The 22,287-nt window shown below is 36.6% G+C and overlaps 4 protein-coding genes and 1 long non-coding RNA gene across 5 annotated transcripts; all 5 read left to right on the forward strand.

Moving 5' to 3' along the window:
- LOC18781905 lies at positions 93-784 on the forward strand. The gene is made up of 3 exons (XM_007217277.2): positions 93-252; positions 335-397; positions 477-784. Exons 1-3 carry the CDS (start codon positions 181-183, stop codon positions 672-674), a joined length of 333 nt encoding a protein of 110 aa, XP_007217339.1. The 5' UTR covers positions 93-180; the 3' UTR covers positions 675-784.
- Positions 1,527-5,167, forward strand: LOC18783972 (nuclear pore complex protein NUP35). Its single transcript, XM_007215600.2, has 4 exons — positions 1,527-1,796; positions 2,306-2,905; positions 3,871-3,982; positions 4,532-5,167. The coding sequence occupies exons 2-4, from the start codon at positions 2,334-2,336 to the stop codon at positions 4,838-4,840; spliced, it is 993 nt and encodes a 330-aa protein (XP_007215662.1). The 5' UTR covers positions 1,527-1,796; positions 2,306-2,333; the 3' UTR covers positions 4,841-5,167.
- LOC18782337 (CASP-like protein 3A1) lies at positions 7,030-9,388 on the forward strand. Its single transcript, XM_007216254.2, has 3 exons — positions 7,030-7,458; positions 8,444-8,579; positions 8,902-9,388. The coding sequence occupies exons 1-3, from the start codon at positions 7,187-7,189 to the stop codon at positions 9,115-9,117; spliced, it is 624 nt and encodes a 207-aa protein (XP_007216316.1). The 5' UTR covers positions 7,030-7,186; the 3' UTR covers positions 9,118-9,388.
- On the forward strand, positions 9,916-15,984 carry LOC18782963 (probable inactive ATP-dependent zinc metalloprotease FTSHI 2, chloroplastic). The gene is made up of 11 exons (XM_007217585.2): positions 9,916-11,493; positions 11,759-11,931; positions 12,237-12,338; positions 12,445-12,609; positions 12,753-12,893; positions 13,367-13,525; positions 13,948-14,033; positions 14,359-14,437; positions 14,852-14,974; positions 15,138-15,194; positions 15,275-15,984. The coding sequence occupies exons 1-11, from the start codon at positions 10,146-10,148 to the stop codon at positions 15,488-15,490; spliced, it is 2,649 nt and encodes an 882-aa protein (XP_007217647.1). The 5' UTR covers positions 9,916-10,145; the 3' UTR covers positions 15,491-15,984.
- LOC109947939 lies at positions 16,775-20,776 on the forward strand. The gene is made up of 4 exons (XR_002270728.1): positions 16,775-17,021; positions 17,398-17,469; positions 17,553-17,721; positions 18,167-20,776. It is a non-coding gene; the product is annotated as an uncharacterized LOC109947939 (long non-coding RNA).

Below are 22,287 nucleotides of genomic sequence, written 5' to 3' on the forward strand. Positions count from 1 at the left end.
TATATACAGTCCGTGACTTTGCCTAAAATATCGGTTCAGGTCTTAATATATGCTATATATATAGACTAGTCTTATATACAGCGATAGTAACACTAAAACTGTTGGTTTTGTTGGTTTTGATTGGCGTATGGCCTGCAACTTCTACCCAATTGGATTGCTTTTCTTGATAGATTGTTTTTCATGGCTAAAGGTTGTTGTTCTATTGAGTTGGAGCCTAGGACTTTGAGTGAAGGACAACTCAACCATGCTAGGGTATGTATTTAATGTATTTGCAGTACATTATTTAGATTAGGGTTTGAACTTCTTCTGACCTCCTTGTTTCTCATATCTGCAGGAACTGGCTGCTGATGTGGTTGAGAAAATGGAACCAGAAGAAGCCTCGGCTATATTCATTCAGGTGTGTTTTTAACATATGCATTTGAATACATAATGAAATTTCATGCGCCGGCCCCTAGCTAATCTAAATTTGTGTGTAGGGACTGAGACCGGTTGGCTCAATGAAAGAGATGGTGCATATGGTTGCTGAAGAGGGTAAGCAACTGCAGAGTAAGGTTGTGGAGTGGAAGGAGGCTCAAATTCTTGAAACGCCCCCTTGCCAGTGCTTGTGCTCTACTGTCAAAATTGAATCCCCCGATCAAGGAACGCTTACCGAACCGTTGTCAGCCCCATTTTGAAACTTCTTGTTGTTTTGATTCATAATCTCACATGTCATGTTATTAGTTTGTATGATATGAGAATATTATATTTGTAAAATAAATAAAAGTTTTTGTTAATATCTAAAACATATGGTTAACTAATCTGATCAAGCATCACATTTTAACGATAAAATATTTATTAATATTGCCAAAAGAATGCACAAATAAATTTTGATGTAAATCTTCGCTCTTCATAGCAATTTGAGTGTTGTTATTAGGCCAATACACATGTGTTCTGCCGCGTGTTTATGTAATGAAATGCCTCATGTCATTAGTACATGCTTGTAATGACATTACATATCTAAAACTTTGGCGCCCATGACAAAAGAAGGTAAATATAAAATATACATATACACTACATATTTTGTTGTGTTGATTGGAGTTTTTTTTATTTAATTTTTTAAAATTTATAAAATGTGGAAACAAAATTAAATTACAACAAAAAATTCCGAGGACAATCAACAATCGAAGATTCTCAAAGAAAAGCATATGCTGTTACCGATGGAAGAAAGCGAATCCAAATATGCTGACCCGTCACACGTGAGATTTTTGAACCCACCACTTAATGAAAATATTAATGACAAATTTACTATTTTGTTTATATATTAAAAAAAGAAATTGTATTTATTTTCGCATACACGTGAGATTTCCTTACCTAACATTTAATGAAAATATTAATGACAAATTTACTTTGTTAGAAAAAAAAAAATTCATATTCTAATACTTTGAGCAAAATTTTTATTTTTAAAAAAAATTAAAAATTAGGTGAATCAGGTGATATGAGTAGTTGCCTCTTTTTTTTTTTTGGGTGTAAATGGAAGCTCCTTCGAAAAGCAATTGAGAGGTAAAACGGGAAAGAGGGACGAGGCTAAAATCGTCATTTGGAAAAAAACAATACAACCATTTTCCAAAGAGGAAAATTTGAATTCCTGTCGATGAGGGTTTAGGGTTTCAAATTGGCTCCTATTTGAGCAGCTCTGCATTCTCACGGTCAGATTCTCACAGACACACCCTCTTTAGGAGGGAAAAAAAGAAAAAAGAAAGCACCTCCTATTTCAATTCCTAATCGGCACCACACTCCTCATTGCCCCCAATTCCCAGGTACTCTCTCTCTCTCTCTCTCTCTCAGCTAACTACGCATTCGTGCTCTAACTGAGTCGATTTAGTTTTTTAAGTAATTTATTGACTTTCTTCGTTTCTCAGAAACCAAACGGAGAAAACCCATAGACTAGGTTTTGTTTAAACTGTGAACTATGTGGTTGAGTGTTTCATATCGTGTTCGTTTGAATTATTCACCGAATTTGAGGAATTTATATCTTTGATTCACTTTGCTTAAGTAAATAAATAAAGTTCCGGTTTTTATTTATTTATTTACTGTTAAAAGTCTGGCCTTCGTATTTCTTGTTCATATGATGATGTGTTTTGCTTGCTGAAAAGGAAATAAATAAGAGCATAGATATTTTTTTTAGATAGTGCATTATTAATTGAACCCAGGGTCCCTAAGGACTAACATTCTGCAACAACTGGTTGTGTGTTTTTTTGGTTTACTTGTTTTATTGTTTATGTGGTAACCGAAAGAAGGGCTAAGTCTTACATTCTTTATTTTCCAGAGGAATCAGTACTTAAAATTTTTCCAGGATGAGCACCACAGTACATAGAACTCCCAAATCTGGTAGGCAGTCATTGTTTTTCCAAGATATAACTTCGCCAGTCTCAGCCCGGAGAGGAACAATTTCAACTCCAGGCCAGGCAGCTGCAGTCTCTGCTCTATGGCGTGAGAGTGGTGGGGGATCAGATCTTCCACCTCCTCCGCTTTACACGTTGGAAGACCGCTCAGACTTTTCCCCTGAATCTGGAATTCCAGATTACCCTGTATCCCCGGAAATAAAATCAGATCCTAGAACTCCGGTCCACAGTTTTGGACGTGAGTCCTTGACTCCAGTAAAAAACAGATCAGAGGCAAGCACTTCTTATGCTCTATCAAGTGGACAGCATGGCCAACAGGGTTCAGCGAGTGTGAATTGGTGGTCATCCCCAAAGAGTGGTGGTGAGCAAGATGAGAAGGGAAGGAATTCACCAGTTGAGGGTGTTGTTCAGCCTGGTGCTCTGATCACTCTTCCACCTCCAAGGGAAGTTGCAAGGCCAGAGATGCAAAGGAATACCTTGCCTGCAGGGAACCTCAATGAGGAAGAATGGGTTACTGTTTATGGGTAATTCTTTAACCTTACCTTTGTCTATGTTCTTGGATATATATAAATTCATACATCTTTGGCTGATATATAATGTATAACCTTCGGCTTTAGTCTACCTTTGGTAATTATCTTATCCGTAATAATCCATCTTTGCTGTGTTGTGTGTGGCTTTGGCCTTATTGCCTGGTGGTTGTTGGGCAAGGAAAAGAGTTTAAACAAGAAAAATAAAAGAAATAATCTCTTGTTTTCCAAGCTATTAAAGGTTTCAGATATGCTTGAATCAAATTTCCCCCTGACATACTTTTTAAACTTAAAGTGGTCAGTGATCATAAGAGCCTATTTTCTTGCCAAATGTGTCTGAAATCTCAAAAATCTTGAGAAATTTCAAATATTTGTTATAAATAAGTGTTCTACATTGACAAATGTCTTTTAGCTGGTTATTGATGAGCAAGTGGTTTGTCGATTGACTCTTAATTTTTCACAAACCACATACCCTCTCCCCAAGCCTCTGCTCCTTTTTGCTTCTTAACCACATAGAATTTGTTGAACTTGCAGAATAAAAAGGGGGGGATCTTGTTCGGTAATTAAGCATTTAGAAGTAAGACAATCTGATTATGTAATATATTTTATATGACGGTGATTGGTATTTTATTAATTTTGAACTAATTTATATAAATTGCCACACCGAGCTTCTAGTTCACAGTTGAGAGGACTGTGGTATTATTTCGTTATGCACTCTAAAACTTATATAGGGAACTCTCAAAACTCCTTTTTTTCTTTAATATCTCATGGTTGTTTTCAATGTTGTGGGGGCAAAAGTTCTATAGTCTACTGATTGAAGCTTATTTGATCTCACTTAGGCTTAGACCTTTTGAAGTTTATATTTATAATTTGGCTTGCTTGTCTATCTTCTTGAGTAATTAAAATGTAGTTTTTACTCAGTTATCCGTATAGCCTCTAATAGTCTTTTTTTTTTCTTCCAGATTTTCTCCAGCTGATACGAATTTAGTTTTACGAGAGTTTGAAAAATGTGGCATGATTTTGAAACATGTTCCTGGTCCAAGAGATGCCAACTGGATGCACATCTTATATCAGGTTCTTATTTTTTTTTCCTATTATTTCAAGTTTGATGAATCAAATTTCTTATACCAAGCATTAATATTCTCTTCATTCCTATTATTTCAAGTCTGTTGAATATAATAAATACCACCGTACATCACTTCCATTCAAACTTGGGTTTATTATTGGCATGATGCTGCCATGAAATGGAAAGGAATTTGTAACACTATGTTGTGTGCATAGGTAGTGGTGAATTGATGTAGACCATAGTTGTTTGGTTAATATTTTGAAGTAAAGTTCGCCATGAAATTGAGTCAAAATAGTTAGGGTTATGATACTAAGTAGTCCTTCTGAGCTTTGCCCTTTTCTTTTGCCTTTTTGTCTGTAAATTCTTCTGGGTTTTTTGTACTTGTAGTCTTTTGTGCGTGGGTCTATGTGTGCCAAGGACTTACCTTTATTCCCTCCTTTTCTCTTTGTTTGCTCAGTCTGGCTGAAGTATCAGACGGATGTAACTGCGATTGACTGAAGATATATCACGTCACTTTGAGTAAAAATTGTTAACTGTTCTTAATTCTGGTGGTGCAGAATTACTTTGATGCTCAGAAGGCTCTCAGCAAGAACGGGATGCAGATTAATGGGGCGCTAATTATAGGTGTGAAGCCACTGGATCCAATGCAACGCCATGCATTAAATGAAAGGATCAACAATCAGGGTTTCATGACATTGCTCCCCCAACCAGCCATGAAACATGCAGAACTGAATGCTTCAAGAGCCCCCCCTCGTTCTTACTATCTTCAAAATGGTAATACCAATGCGCGGCAATCCGGTGGTTCAATTGCTTCCCCAACAAAGTCAATGGCGTCCAAAGTCATGGATTTAATGTTTGGAGTTTAGCTGCTCTGATCAACAAACTGGTACTGCGGCATTTGTGACAAGAAAATATAATTGTTGCGAAAAATTTGAAGTTTAGACTTGAAAGAGGTGTCTGGTCATTACGTCCTTATTAGTTGGAATCTCCTTTACCTATTTTTTACTCCAACATTTTCAAGGCTAATAAACTTAAGTCACTTGTGGTTGATGTATGATAATAAGTGGTTTTGCTTATTACATGCAAGTTGCATCTTGATGTGCGAGCACTATCACTTAATTTGTGTTTTTGAGGTTATTACAGGATGTATCAGACTGATATCAAATGGAATGAATTTTGTCAAATTGGCCGTACATGCTTACTTCTTCAGCAAGATTGCTGCCGATTTGTGGTCAGTCTTAAGCTGTGAAACTACCGTTGGTCTTAGGATTAAACCAAGGTTCGTCTTAGATTTCTATGTATCCAGACCATCAAAACCGTTTTCACATGTGCTATTTCTAACTTCTAATCCCTCTTATAGTAGAAAAACTTGTGTGAAACGGGGATAACACTGTTTTGTTATCTCGAGCCAATCACGGTATGCCAAGTCGAAAAGTAATTACATGTGACATCGTCATTGGCTGGGAATAGCAAAATAGTGTTATTCCTGTTAGGTTTCTCTCTTATAGACGTGGTTAGAATATTGGTACAATTCAACTCCCAACATCATAAATTTGGAGCTAACAAACTCTGAGCCCGAGCTTCGCTAGTCACAATAGGCCATGCTGCCCTCAATGTTTCAACTCAAACCCAGAATCTTCGTTCTAATCCACCTATCAATCGCTTAAAATATGACCTCAAATTGAGGAGCAATGGAGCCAGAGATGACCTCCGAATGAACTGAGAAGCTTTCGTCTTTCAGCAATACAAGATTTAATGCTACTTTCAGTACTTATCACTTGTGATGGATGCCTACCACATAGGGAATGATGTGATTCCTCATTCATCCAAACTATCCGAAATTTGCTATGCCCATCTGACGTTTAGGTATTTATTGTCTTCCCTAACCATTTTTTAATCCAACAATTATCGTAGATGAAACTTAAACTCAAAACCTTCGTTTGATAATGAGACCAGTGAATCCCACTTGATTAAATAATGATTGAGGCCGGAGTTTGCCCTGCAGTGTTCTTAATTTGAAGTTCTAGTTGTACGCAAAAGTGGATTATGTCAATTGATCAGGATAGTGTGTGTCCACCCCTTTTGCATCTAAGATTTTGCCCAAACATAACATTTTTCTTTCTAATATTATGTTATGAGTTTTGAGAAGTAGCTAGAAGGCTCTAAAAATTGAAGAGCCCAATGAGGCTCTCCAGACTCCAGTGATGAAAATTAGAGGTCCTCATCACGTCATAGCTAGCTAGCAGTGAACTGTGAAGAGTCCAACCAAGAAGGCTGAAGTACGTATGTAACAAGACAAGGCATCATTCCCATTGCAATATGTACACTCACGGGGCTCATCTTCTTTCCCTCTACATTCTCTCCACCTGTCCCTCTCATGCAGCAGTTAACTTAAGCTAACCAATCCAAAAAAACCTCCATCATTCATAATGTTGCAAGGACATTTTAAAATACAATAAACTATAGGTAGGTAGGTAGGTAGGTAGAGAGAGAGAGAGAGAGAGAGAGAGAGAGAGAGATAGAGAGAGAGATAGCGATTATTTATATAATAATCTCACGGGACAAAATCTAGGGATACTCTAGTTATGTTTATCATAAATTGTTCATGAATTACAATAATTTTTATTTATATATAATTGAAAATTGAATGAGTGTTGAAATTATACTTCTCTTATGTTTACTAATGCATGCGTCTTGGAATTATTCTTATTCATGTTTCTCATGCGTTAACAGAAAATTAAAGAATAAAAAAACTATATAAGTTCCGCGTTAAAATTTATAATTCAATATTTGAAAAATTAGGAATTAAAATTAATCACATACCAATTTCATTCTCTTCCATATGCCTAACTTTCCCGATTCAAAAGAGAAAAAGAAAATTGTTGATTGTGAACATCATAGTATCATGAAATTAGGGAAGTAAAGGATAGAGATGTAAAGTTCAAACTTCCATGCAATAAAAGAAAAGAAAGAAAACAAATTACGATTAGTTCTTGGCTGTATTCAAATGTAAGAACCGTAGGGTACGTAACCGCAGGGAACAGAGCCCCCCAGGGGGTTTATAAAAAACCACTAAGCCAGTGCTCTACTTGGCAATTTGGCACACACACGTACTTGTAACTTGTACCAGCATTTCCTTCACATCCAAAACCCACACAAAACTCTTAGCTTACAAGAAGAAGAAGGCGCAGAAAATCAAATTAAGAGGAGAAATGGCGAGCAGCCGAAAAACGACTTCGGTCGACGACGAGGTAGCGGAGGTCGGGAAGGTGGTGGTGGAGATCAATGGAACCATGACTGACGCCGGAGCCAGTAGCTTGCTCCGGAAGGGTGACGTGGCGCAGGTGTGCCTGAGGGTGATGTGCATGGCGGCTTCGGTGACGGCGCTGTTGTTCATGGTGACAGCCAGGGAGGCGAGCACTGTCTCCATCTACGGATTTCAGCTCCCCGTTAACTCCAAGTGGTCTTTCGCCGACTCCTTCGAGTAAGCACCTCCACTCCACTCCCCTCCCAAATTACTCAAACACCCTTCCCATAAAAACAAGAAGAGAGAGAATAATTTTAATTTAATGCATATATATGCGTTTTATTATCTTATCGATAAATAAAAATTTCATGTAACATATTTCATATATTGTGAGATCGAGAAAAAAATGTATGAAACATGAAATATACAAGTTTTTTTTCTTATTAACCAATCGGAGAGTCCAATCCAAGCATGACGGAGGTCTGTTGCATTTAGCACGTACTTTTTTCGGTTTACTAAAATACCCCTGGACTCTCGGTTTATTTACTACTGGGTTTCCACCCAATTTTGTCTTGGTTTGTTTGTCATGCTCCCTTGACTATTCAGTTGAAGTTTTACGTTGACGAATTTGCCCTTGTGTTCGGCGCTTCCCTTCCCAAAATGACAACAGATTAATATTTGAGGCTCCCCCTGCCTGCCCCTCTTTCCAACTTCATGCCATATGAATGAGCAGAATAAGACCCGTGACTGGCTGATTATTCTTTTTCTTTTGTTTTCTCTAACGTTTTCTTATTCTATATTTTAGTCTTCATCTCGTTTAAACATTTTGTCTTACTTGTTGAAAATTCATAACTAATGGATGAAATGCTTTTGTGGATGAACCAACTTCATGATGGGGCAAAAATAATCAATCGATCTGAAAATTGTAAAACCAAACAGATCATGTATGTAATGTATATGCTGGATCATGAATGTAATGTTTATTTTCAAGTTTTCGTTCACAAGTCATATTTACAAAAATGTAGACAATTTATAAGACGTTAAGATATCTAATTGTGACTCAATAAAATAGACGAACATAGTGTTTCAAGAAAACACCAAAATGACAACCATCGGTATATAAAAAAATACTAGCTGGGTTGTAGGTTTGTGATTTTGGGTGGATATGAAGGCTAAGTATAGAGTTAGTAAATGAATAATGTTTTGAATTTGTGGTGGGCAGGTATCTGGTGGGAGTTTCAGCAGCTGTGGTAGCTCACTTATTGCTGCAACTAGTAATAATTGTGTCAAGGCTGCTGAGGAAGTCTCCATTAATTCCCTCGAGAAATCATGCATGGCTTACTTATGCTGGGGATCAGGTAGTTACCATTCCCTCTATCACTTTTCTAGCCAAATGCAATTACATGGGAGACATATATATGGTGTAATGGAGAGAGCTTGGGTTTTATGGTGAAGTAGGGTAGGGGAATTCGAATTCGGGTTCTTGAGTTGAGTACATGGGTGAATACTCTTTAACACTAGAGCTACAGAGTCGAGTATAGCGATTGATAGATTTAGATTTAGGGATAAAAAAGCTTTGTGATGAAAAAAAGAAAGAAAAGAAAATGATTATACATTTGCCTTTCAAAATTCGGCATCTACAATCTGAATGTGATCTTATTGTTTTAATCTGTGTTACAGGTACTTGCATATGCAATGATGAGCGCAGGGTCAGCTGCATCCGGGGTAAGCAACCTGAACCGTACCGGGATCCGGCACATGGCTCTGCCTGATTTTTGTAAACCTTTGCACATTTTCTGCGACCATGTTGCAATCTCAATAGCCTGCACTTTCTTGAGCAGCCTCTTGCTGGCCATATCTGCTATCCAGAATGTGATTTGGCTCTCAAACAACTGATGAGATGGAGTTGCATCATTTTGCACTTGCTTAATGTTCTTGCGCTTCAACTCTGTAATGATAGTTATGTACCATTAAATAAATTAATTAATCCCACTGTTTTTAAGGCTGGGAGGGAATTCTGGATGCTGGGTATGGTAATGTTCCAAATGCTGGGAATTCTGGATGGATGCCTATGGTGCAATTTGATAATCAGCTTGTTAGAATGCTTCTGCTAATATGGTTGCTAGTATTGGGCAAGAACTGAGGCTACTGGCCATTTTTGTGGAAACTACTTACCTAGATGTTTTAGTCACCAATGCAATACCCAAGTTAACAGAGTAAAAAAAAGGGAAAGATTTCCTATTCCAACGAGGAAAAAGAAAGAAAGAGAGAAATATTCTTCCTGCACATTATAAATGAAAAACAAAAAAGATCTCGGATATATAAGGATGTGAAAAGTGGAAACTTTATCCGTTAAGTTTGTAAATTTTTTTGTTAAAGCCGTTGATGTGGTGCATGTAAGTTTCATTGATTTGTTCTAATTAATTTTCACATTATTCTTTGTGCATACATGTCACCCGTATGACAATATATATAAAGACCACTGAGACACACATAATTAAGCCTAAATTACATTACAACGCGGGATTGGAAGGAAATGGATTGAAAATTTGAAAAAGTGACCAATATTAAGATTGGGTTTTAATAAACAGAGAGCCCCATACAATTTTGGGCCTGGTACTGGACTTGTACAACTAAATTGGACCACTACAAAAAACCACTATAAAAAAGGAAAGAATTTATTGTAACGTCGTCGTTTTACGAACCCTCTCCGTCGTCTCTATACTCTATCTCGTAGAATACACAACAGTGTTTTAGCTTTGATGGATGTCACAGAGCACAGAAACTGAAGAGAAGAAGCTGAAGATGGAAGTTGATTATGCTAAAAAAGCACGCACTCCCTCAGCTTCACTTCTCATCAACATCACCTTCGCTTCTCAAATGTAGCAGAGTGGCACAATTAAGCTTTCACAAACCAAAACTCCATGGCCTGCCAATGCCTTCTGGGCTCTTACTCATCTTCTTCTCTATCCCCAAACCCCAAACCCAAAACCCTCAATAAAAACCCACCAAAACCTCTCGCTCCATCCTCCATTTCCTCCCACCTCTCAACCACGGATGATAATGATGAAAACGATAAAACCCACAAACCCAATTTCGATTTCCTCAAGCTTTCTGTAACTCTCACTGTAATCTCCACCGCTCTCCCCCAAATCCCAACCGGCATAGCCGCCGTCAAAGAGAAAAAGCGAGTGCCCAAGAAGTCCACGCTCAAAAAATCCGAAGCTTTATCTCATCAAGAGCTCCAGTCTTGGTCCCAAGGCCTCCCCGTCGTCTCCAATCGAATTCCGTACACCCAGCTCTTGATATTGAACCAGGAAGGTAAGCTCAAACATGTTATCAAGCCTCCTGGTGTTGAATTGCAAAAAAGGGTAGAGCCCGTATTGGTTGTTCTCGAAGATAATCGGGTTCTACGCACCGTTTTGCCTTCGGTGGATAGCGATAGGAGGTTTTGGGAACAATGGGAAGAGTTGAAAATCGAGTCTTTGTGCGTCAATGCCTATACGCCGCCGCTTAAACGGCCGGAGGTTCCGTCACCGTACTTGGGTTTTGTGGCGAAATGGCCGGCGTTTTTGTCGTCATTTGTGAAGCCGAAGAAGGAGAGCAAGAGAGCTATGGAGTTGAGGAGAGCGAGGGAGGAGTTTAAGACGCAGAGGAAGGAGGAGCTTGAGAGAATGAGGAAGGAACGAGATATGATCGATAAGGCCATGAAGGCCCAGAAGAAAGAGGAGGAGAGGAGAGTGAGGAGAGAGATGAGGAAAAAGAAACACGATGAGTCATTGCGTCAGGCACGTAGGAATTATCTGGAGATGGCCAATGTATGGGCCAATTTGGCTCAGGACTCCAATGTTGCCACTGCGCTTGGACTGGTGTTCTTCTATATTTTTTACAGGACCGTAGTGTTTAGTTATAGGAGGCAGAAGAAGGACTATGAGGATAGGTTGAAGATTGAAAAGGCGGAGGCGGAGGAGAGGAAGAAAATGAGGGAATTGGAGAGGGAGATGGAGGGGATTGAGGGTGAGGAGGAGGAGGAGATTGAGCAAGGGAAGGGTGAGCAAAACCCTTATTTGAAAATGGCTATGCAGTTCATGAAGTCTGGGGCTCGGGTGCGACGAGCTCATAATAAGAGGCTGCCTCAGTATTTGGAGAGAGGCGTGGATGTTAAGTTTTCGGATGTAGCTGGCCTTGGGAAGATCCGGCTTGAGCTTGAGGAGATTGTCAAGTTCTTCACTCATGGTGAAATGTATAGGAGAAGAGGAGTTAAAATACCAGGTTAGATGCTGTAGCAATGCGGCTGAGCTATTGACATTGTTAGATAGCTTTTCTTATATGACTTGGTTTGTGTGCTTAATATATGACTTATATGACTGCCCTTGTGTTGAATGATTGTTGATATGCCCTGGTTATTCTCTGATTCCACTGAAAGCACACTGATTTGATTGTTCTGTTTTCCCAATTATTTTCCATTTACTTGTTTGTTTATTGGTATTGCTTTATGCATGATTTATTTTGTGCGGGTCATTAATTTCTTGATCAGGTGGGATACTTCTTTGTGGCCCTCCTGGAGTGGGTAAGACCTTGCTTGCAAAAGCTGTAGCTGGTGAGGCAGGCGTCAACTTCTTTTCCATTTCGGCCTCTCAGTTTGTGGAGATATATGTTGGGGTTGGTGCATCTCGTGTCCGAGCACTTTATCAGGAAGCAAGGGAAAACGTAAGTGGTGACATTCGCTGTTCAATTTCGCTCTCTTGACATTTCACCAACCACCTTACCGCACATTTTTCCACACCATGTCCTTTTGATTTCCTTATACAATAGGCTAGTCTGGGAACTAGTTTTCAATAATATTATTGCATCAGTAAGTGTTAAATGATGGCATTTCTCTGTTTAATCATTTTCAAGGAGATAACAGATATACGTGAGAAGTTGTGCCTTTCTTCTTTGTACTTTTCTTTTAGAGGGTGTAGCGAAGGTGCACAAATTGTTACATCTCATGATTTTTGAGTTTATATGCACAGGCTCCATCGGTTGTCTTCATTGATGAGTTGGATGCTGTTGGAAGGGAGCGTGGTTTGATCAAGGGTTCTGGTGGGCAAGAACGTGATGCTACTCTTAATCAGGTTAGGTTGGGAATATATAAATGTTTTTTTATTTGAACTTAGTACTAAAATTTTTCAACTAAACTTCGACTTTTGTAAATTGTTCATTCTTGTGTGTATTCTCCAGCTCCTTGTTTCTTTGGATGGGTTTGAAGGAAGAGGTGAAGTGATCACTATTGCTTCCACAAATAGACCAGACATTCTAGATCCAGCTCTTGTCAGACCTGGACGGTTTGATCGAAAGATATATATCCCTAAGCCTGGTCTTATAGGTCGCATTGAAATTTTGAAGGTAGTAGTCCATAACTTATATCCTGTACCATTTGCACTGCATATATGGCATTGCAAGACTGCCCATTTTCAATTGCCCCAATGATTTATTGTTTCCGTAACTGGCTTATATTTTTCCAGTTTGTTTCCGTGTCCTGATTATAGGTCCATGCACGCAAGAAGCCTATGGCTGAAGACGTGGACTATATGGCTATTGCTAGTATGACTGATGGAATGGTTGGTGCAGAGCTAGCTAACATAGTTGAGGTTGCCGCAATCAACATGATGCGTGATGGAAGGACTGAGGTATTACTTCCTCTTATTAGATTACACCCCTTATCATTTGATTTTTCTGATTGATTGATATTGCACCTTGCACTAAAAAGAGAAGATGAAAAGAAATATGAGTGATGAAAAACCTTTATAAAAAAGAAGAAGGATGAAAACAAACTAGGCTAAGTTATGTATCAATGTGTTTACTAGATTTGCTGGGGGCTAATTATGAATCTGAAAGTTATTTAGGTCTTCTGTATGTATCACCTTAAAACATGTGCTAGAGGCTCGAGCTCGGGATTGGTAATACAAATATAATAATTATGTTTTTCTTTCAGGTTTAAAATTCCTTTATGAATATATAAAATTTATGCCCATTTTGCCTATATTTGAATACGTGCAGCTGATTTCTTGAAGATTTGAATATCTTAATGCTTTCAAGTTAGTTATTTATGCCTCACATTTTGATCTGCTCTTTTGAACACTTGATCTTGGTGTATGTGCAGATTACTACTGATGACCTATTACAAGCTGCACAAATGGAAGAAAGAGGAATGCTGGATAGGAAGGAGAGAAGTTTAGATACATGGAAGCAAGTAGCTATTAATGAGGCCGCTATGGCTGTTGTTGCTGTGAACTATCCTGACCTTAAAAATATTGAGTTCGTATGGTCCTTAAACTCAAGCCTCGTCACTTTCACCTTTTCATAGCATATACTGTTTCAAACCTACACTATGTTACATGCTGGGCATTTTAAGCAAGTCAAATAATTACTCATTGTTGGTCATCTTTCTTATATATCCCAACTGTTCACGAAAGATTAGAATCATTGCTCATTTGAAGTTCTATTTGAGAAATGAGAAGTTCACATCTTATTCTATGTCTTTGTGGAATAGTTTATGTTTCATTGGGTTCATTGTCTTTAAATTAGCTAATTTCACTTTTTGCTTTAAGAATTTTGAATATACTATTCCTTGATTTGATTTATGCTCGTCCAAATATTCTTGTTAGTGTAACATTGAGAAGAAACTTACTTCCTATAAAATAATGAGTAGAAATTTTCTAACAGTTTATTCATATGGTGCAGGTCACAATTGCTCCTAGAGCTGGCAGGGAGTTGGGTTATGTGAGAATGAAAATGGATCCTATCAAGTTCAAAGAAGGAATGCTTACGTATGGCTTCCTTTGTATCCCTATTTCTTTAGTCATCTTTTCAAAGCGCACTTAAACGTGAGATCATCACAATTGTAGAAATATGAATGACAAGAGAGGCATATTCTGGAAATCAAGCATGTCAGGAATAGAAACTAAAATACTATGAACAATACAATAAGATCAAGCATGCGGTGTCCTTGAAGGGTGTGAACTTAGGAGTAGATGTTGTCTTTAGTAATGCCATTATATTAATTGTGCTGCTTCCTGTTGATATTGCATTAGAAATTCATGCTTATTGTTTCTTTCTAATAATTATTTTCTCGTATCTCCCCATGTCATGAAGTCGGCAATCACTCCTGGATCATATCACTGTTCAACTGGCACCACGTGCAGCTGATGAACTTTGGTTCGGTGAGGATCAGGTAAGAAAATCTCTAATCCTTTATATGCACATTATGTCTTGTATGTTCAGTTGTGGTATGTAGAAACTCTGCTGTAGAAAAATATAGTCAACTATAGCAACCAGACAATTAAAAAGTAAAACCAGTTTCTCAACTTCAGAAAATCCTTTGCTAATAGGAAGGGTTCTTTTTATATGTCTTGTACATTGATTTGTGCCTTTGTGGTTTACTCATTTTATGGATTTGAGGAAGCTTTTGCATTTTGTAATACAACTTGCATACTATAGAGTACAATAAATGTTAGGATCATCTGACTTCTCATGGAAAATGGTTAATACATTGTTTATGTGGGTCCAAATCTTGTAAATAAGTTGACTTTTCCTTTTCTAGTCTATGGGTGATGCATCTGAATTCTTCTTCGTACTTTTTCTCCAGTTAAGTACTATATGGGCTGAAACGGCAGACAATGCTAGGTCAGCCGCACGAACGTATGTTCTTGGTGGCCTTTCAGAGAAACATCACGGGCTATCTAATTTCTGGGTTGCAGATCGACTCAATGTAATTCAATCTCTTTATACGTGGTGATTTTGAGTTGGTTTTTGCTTTGAAAATTCCAATGTCTATATATGTACATGTTCCTGTAACTAAGAAGTGAATGCAAGAAGCAAACAGGTAAAGAGTGAATATACAACTAATGCCTTGTAATGAAATCTTATTTCAGGACCTTGATACGGAAGCATTGCAAATTGTCAACATGTGTTATGAACGTGCAAAAGAGGTAATGTAAAAGACTTTTTCAGTGACGTTTTCTATTATTCTTACCTTAACAAAGTTACATATCTTTGTTTTGGATAACAGATTCTGCGGAAAAATCGAAAGCTCATGGATGCGGTGGTGGATGAACTTGTCCAGAAGAAGAGTTTAACCAAACAAGAATTCTGTAGCCTAGTTGAGTTACATGGTTCAATCAAACCTATGCCACCTAGCATACTTGACATCAGGGCTGCCAAACGGAAGCAGTTCCAAGATATGATGATGAACCAAAAGGAACCAGCTTTGGGGAGCAACTTATGAATAAGATGTGGAGATATGGTAGATTCTTAATTATCTTCGATGTGGACGAAGCAAAACATATGAGTCAGGCGTGTCATTTAAAGCGGTGATTGATTTCGCGAGCATCTTGTCCAATGATTGATATTTATCATGCTCGGCAGCCCGGGTGAGCAGGTTGTGGAACCCTATCTGTTTATCATAAAAGAAATATTGGGGAAGTCATGCGAAGAAACGTTAATCTGAGGGAGAAGCAGCCTTCAGTATTCTTTTGTTCGATTTGTAATTTACAAGTGTTCTGTCTCATTTGCATCCTACCCCGTCTTTATTCGATTTACTTGGCTACTTGGACGGAATGGTTCTAGTAGCTCAATTCGGTCAAATTTTTTTTGTATGGATGCTTAGGTATAAACTAGTCTCTCTGCATTTATTTTGCTCCTGCAAGAGGTTTTTTTAAAATTATTTTAGAATTAAAAAAGATAGTGGGTAGCTGTGCTCCATAAAGATAGAATTTATTATCTGATTTTTGTTTTAATTTTAATTTTTTTAATATGAAAAAAATATGAATTTATTATATTATCCTCATACCAGAAAATGCCATTGGTTAATGCAAACATTAAGAATTGAAATTATTAATTAAATGAGGATAAAATTGACACATTTTCATATTAAAAAAAATTAAAATTAAAAGAAAAAAAATCAAATAATGGATTTTATTTTTATGGAACACAACTACTCATTATCATTTTTAATTCTAAAATAAATTAAATTTTTTTAAAAAGAGCCTCTCGCAGGCGTGGAGAGGCTAGTATAGATTACCAAGTGTGAGTTCTCATAATTGGTCTAACACATAAATCTTGTGATCAAATTTCGGGAGACTTTGGAAAAGGCCAAAGGAGAGAGAATTTTTAAAAGAAGCCAAAATGGACAGAATTGCCTTTATTTATTTTTGAATTTTCTAAGGAATCATTTACATTTGCATGTCTCTTGTTTGAAAGTTAAGAAGTCCTTTTGTCTTTTTTTTTTAAAAAATTTGGCTTTTTCTAAAAGTGAAAGTTTTTTTATGTGGCCAAAACCTAAATTTACTTTAAATTCTATATATATTCTATATATACTAAAACCCAATGCAACTAAACACTGTAGCTAAGCACAGTAAATTTACGAAAATGCCTTTATTTTAAACTGTTCAGCCAGCTTTTTCTCTCCCTTTGTACAGTAAAATTGCGATTTTGCCCTTGGCTGATTGTTTTGTGTTTTTCCCGTTTTGCCCTCTCTTTCCTTGGGATGTAACTAGCGGCTGTTTAGGGTTGAGAGGCGTCTGGTTGGATTTCAACTAGCTGGTTGGAGAGCTTCAGGGGTAAAATGGGAGAGCTATTGGTTCTTCAATGTCTACATCTGGAGGCTTTTACTGTTTTACACAGCCATAGTTCACCGACTTCAGTTTTGGCTTCCATTCTTCACCGACTTCCTTGCCTTCTTATCTTTCGATTCGAAGATCAATTTCCATCTAAACTCATCTTCGTCTGCTGCTCGCCTGGCCTTGGCCTCTGATCAGGTTAGCCTCTTAATGGTTCATGAAACTGTAGTGAAGTATCTGAAATTCAATTTGGTTTAACGATATACCAATTTAAATTTCTCTATCTGATTAATATCATAGTTTGAGGTATGCAACAGATTTCTTAGGTTCCGACTTCTGATCTCTTTCCACGATGTGATTGTTAGTTAACCCAAAACATCCTTTTAGTTATTGAGTTTTGTTGATGTGATAAGGCCCCTTAAAACCAATATCTCCCTCTTTATTGAGTTTTCACTGGATAAATTTTGCTCATAGTTTTCTTCAATTGCGTTTAATTGAATCTTAATTAATAAGCATGTGTTTTTATTTAGGTATATATCTGTGTGTTTTAATGTGCAAAGGGTCGTGTTTTCAGGTGATTTTATCATTAAGATGCCAATGTTGACTGCTCCAAGTACAATTGTTAGCTCGCCTCTATTGCCAACAGGTATTTTATGAGTACCCATTGCTAAGTTTCTGTGATTTTTTTAAGATAATAATACTAATGATTGATTTGATTGGAAGCTACAGATTTTGAAATGAGGTATTTCTTCCATCAGTTTGTGTTTTCATTGTTTACCGACTTCCTTGCCTTCGTCTTTTTCATCGCTATGATCTTCCTCTTATCTTCCAAGGTGCTCACTTTCCGACTCACTTGGGTTCTATCAGGAAGGGGATTGAATCTCACATATTAGCTCAGGTATTTCCATTATTCTTATTATTAATTTTTTTAATCAATTGTCGATTCAATGACTTTGCTCTCTTGGAGAAATCTTAGAAATGGAAATTATTCCCAATTTCTGTTTTGGTTGCCGATAAAACAGTGGAAAGCAAAGACCAAGGGTGCTTGAAGAAAAAAAAAATTCCTTTTTTTATCTGCTTTTGGTTGCTGTATCCTAAATATGGAGAAAAAAAATTAATGATAAAACACAAGGAAAAAAGAAGTGAAGATTAATCATGTTTTGACAAAATAGAAATTGGGTGCTTTATTCTTTTTGGGCTTAACTTTTCTCATAGATTGCTTGCACTTGAGGGCATTCCCCCGCATGTTATTGTTTTAATGCTTTTGTCCTATGTTGGGTCATTTGGGCTGGTGTCATTTTATATTGCTAACCTTATGTTTGTATATTTTGCTTGAATTTCAGCTGCACCCAGAAAACTATCTGAGAAGATAATCTGCAGAGCAGGGGACTTGCAATCTACTGAGGTTAAGTATCTTTGAAACCACTCCAAGGACCTCCTCTCCTTTGAGTTGTAGTTTCATTTAAGTTGCCAAAAACTCCTGCAGTAACTTTGATACCTCGCCAGCTACATGTTCCAATGGATCTTTTTTTGCTTCACAGTTTCTTAGGTTCCATTCATTTTGGTATTTATTTTGGTGTGATATATTTCTCTTAGGGTGTGTCAAATGGTAAAGCTGCAAGTAAACCATCTATTGATAATAATAAAAATGAGCTTTCTAACCCTAAACCCTCTAATATCTGAGTATGTTGTTGAATCTATTGGGTGTTTTGTTGAGGTTAATTTTAGGGTACAGCAATGGATTGAAACATCTGAGCATGTTGTTGAATGTTTTGAGTGTTTTGAGACTGATGGAGAGAGAAAAACAGAGGAAAATAGTATCTGAATACAGTTTTTTTTTTCAATTACTTATAAGATTTCTTCATATAAAACCCTTTGTTTAATATCAGTTTCTATTGAGCTCCCTTAGTTTTTGGTGGATGTTGGTGTGTAAGTGTGTGTTCTTCCTGTTATTCACACTGAACCCATTTTTCTGGAAGGCCATAACGGTATAAAGTAGGTATAAATTAGGTATAAATTAGGTCAAAATGCTTCTGTAGAGGACTGTTCTGTATGTATGGAATTTTGATCTTTGTGGAAATATGAATGGTATGTTAGAAAGTGAATTCATATAGACCGTATAGTTGGAATTTTGAGTTCTTAGGTTTATTTTTGTGCAAAGTCTTCTGTTAGAAGATTCATTGAAGAGCCATTTCTTTCCTTTTTCAGTCCCTCTTTTATCACTTGAAAGGCTAAAGTACCTGCAAAGGCATGAATTCTTGCAGGAATTATAGCTCATGAGAGCAATACTTTTTTTTATATAAATCTATTTAAAGGATGAGACATAGAAGGATCTTTGAAAATTATGGTCTGGAATGGATATTTTGCAGACCAAAGTTTGAGAGGTCTGTCATTGGGAATGCATAATTGTATCCAAAAGCTTCCCGTGATGAATTTTTGGTCAAACTCATAAAGAAAGAACATTTAAATTCGTAAAGAAGGGGTAGTGTTCAACCTATTTCCCAAGTTATTATTTCAAATCTTTGCCCTTCCAAGTTTTAAAGGTTTAAATTGTTTGTTAGGGTTTCTCAATTTGAGTGTTTGATTTACGAATTTTAATTCTTCTCTCTTTCTAAGTTTGAAAACTACCTTCATTATCTGGTTGGAGTTGTTGATACAACCAGAACCAGATTTTAAATTCAGTTGGGATTGTTGGGAGATAAGAATGGGAGATTTTTTTTGGCTGGCTCTTTGTCAGTTGGGATTTGTTTTTCTTTTCTTTTCTTAATGCTTCTTAATTCCTGTTTTGCTTTAGCAAAGTGTTCAGCTCGCATGAATTTGATCTTTCGGCTAATAGAGCATAGAAATTAGCTTACGGCACCATATGAAAATGGGTTTAATTTTCTTTAGGTTTATAGTGAAGAAGTCCATCGTTTAAAAGGGTTTTTCTTCAAGAACAAACGTATAGTGTAATTTAAGATAAACAAAAAGAAACTAAACTATTTTTATATCACCAAAAATTTCAGTGTCTCTGATACCAAATCAGACCAAAGTGAGTCAAATTAAAGTTAGTAACCAACTGAACTTACTACAAGTGAAATGTGTCTGAACAATGAGTTGAGGCAAACACCAGAGGAGCCACAATAAGTTATTAATTGTTCTTCAAAACAAGAAAACAAACTAAAGAAATTAAACACATAATTTCAAAAGTTCAGAGTGAATTGTGTCCTGTCTGCGTTTTTTTTTTTTAAAACTCCACAATCAGTTTTGCCCTTGCATGGCCCTCTGAAATTTGGAATTGTTCAGTTAAACCCAGATGTGCCATAAGAAGCCAGACATGAGTGAGCAGCTCTCCTCCTCGCCTGAGCTTCTGAGCCTGACCACTCCATCGACATTGATTGGCGGCATAAGGGAGCATCTCCACCCACACATGACTTACAAACTGCCACTTTCTCCCATTAGTCCACCCTCTATCTGAGTCCAGGGACTGCAAGGCTTTAGCAAGCCTGCATGCATCAAATAGAACTGACTTGCTTCTATCTCCTTTCACTTTAGATGGAAGGATGTCTGTGCACATATCCAGTAGCTTTGTGCATGCTTTCCTTTCACCCAATTTCATTATTTTCTTTTCCTTGAAAAATTCTTCAGCCTCAGCACATGTGTCTCTAAACCTTATCTGTCCAATCCCATTCAGTAGCATGAAGGGGCACATGACTAATAGTTCGATAACAGCTTACTGTCTTCACAATTTTCACTAGGAACCGAGTTCGAGTTTCGATTCACATCAGAATAATAACATAGATCGGTTTGTGCATTTGGTATTTGTTTTTGTGTGATATTTTTCTCTTAGGGCGTGTCAAATGGTAAAGCTGTTGATTTGTTGGAATTTAGGGTTTATGATTTGTTGATTAAATTTTGTGATGGACCTCTTTTCCTCTCTCTGTTTGTGCATTTGTCTTAATCAAATTTGTTTCTTAAAAAAAAAAAAATGGTGTGTTGATTAATTGATATGACAGTTTGGTTTGATTAATTCATGTGTATGACAGAAAAGGTTGGGAGCTGCTTTTGGAGCCTCATTTATTTGGCCTGCGAGCTTGATTTACTTCTCCAGGTTTTCATTCTCTTCCATCTCCATCTCCGATTTTAATCTATTGGTTTGGAAAAGCTCATATTCAAGTGATTTTTAAACTCTAAATCCCTAATTGATGATAATGCCTAATATTTTTAGTTAGTTGAAATTTTTATAATGAGTTATTAGATGAATATTGATGATTTTCTTTGTGGATAATGATTTATTAGATTGAATGAATATTGATGATTTTGTGTGTGGATAATAATTTGTTGGATTATAGATGACTATATATGATTATTTGATTTGTTGGAATTTAGGGTTTATGATTTGTTGATTAAATTTTGTGATAGACTTTTTTTTTTATAACTTAATAATCTGTTTATCGATGATGTGTAAATAACATAGTAGCATATTTAAATTTTTTAACGGGTGTTTTGAATCAAATGCTTCCTTCTATTCTTCAAAAATACATCTATTCTGGTAAAACTTAATTGAGTTTGAGCTTATGGGGTTAAACTTTTTGCCATATTTTTATTGCACTGTTTCTTTTCTTATTCTTATATGCAGGGATGATTTGTTTCTTTTTTTCCTTCTTCTCAATTTCAAACAGATTTACAGTACTTTCTCTTGCTGAAATTTTGTGAAATATATGTATATAGGGGAGCTCAAATTAAGAAATAGTGGTTACGCATTATTCCTTTTTCATAAAATTCAATTTTTCTTCAATACATCCAACTATGATTCTTTTACCTCTCTTCAACTTTTCCTTTAGATAAACACAGAATTTAAAATATGTTTACTTTGTGTTACATCAATTGGAAAACCATCTAGAACTTGCTCATTAGTTCTCTTAATTTCGTTACTTTGTGTTTCCTCGATTGGAAAACTATTTATAACTTTCTTATTAAATTGTTAAATTATATTATTCATGTTTATATATAATTAGATGTTTATGATTATTGTCCTAACTCGATTTTCCCCATTCATCAAGCCTAACACTTACTATTTTCCCACTTTTTTGTAACAGGTCAAGATCTCCATCAAAGAAAAGAAAAGTCATGAAGAAATTGCAAAACAAAACCTGCCCAATTAAACAGCATGCTACTCAAAACTATCCAAATTTTGCTATTTTGATAACTGCTTCCCACTATTAATATCTCAATGTATCTACAAACATGCCTACTATTTTAACATAACAAGCAGCCTGTAAAATATGTTATTACTTTCTTTTTTAGCAACTTATACTTCCTTAGTTAAGCATAATGCTACAAATTAAATCTCATTGTATATATAAACAATCTTATTTTGTCTACGTAATTTCAAAACCCGCAGCATCGTGCGGGCTTTTTTTCTAGTTCTATATATACTAAAACCCAATGCAACTAAACACTGTAGCTAAGCACAGTGTAATGA

The sequence above is a fragment of the Prunus persica genome, chromosome G3 (genome assembly GCF_000346465.2).
Source record: "Prunus persica cultivar Lovell chromosome G3, Prunus_persica_NCBIv2, whole genome shotgun sequence".
Lineage (NCBI taxonomy): Eukaryota > Viridiplantae > Streptophyta > Magnoliopsida > Rosales > Rosaceae > Prunus > Prunus persica.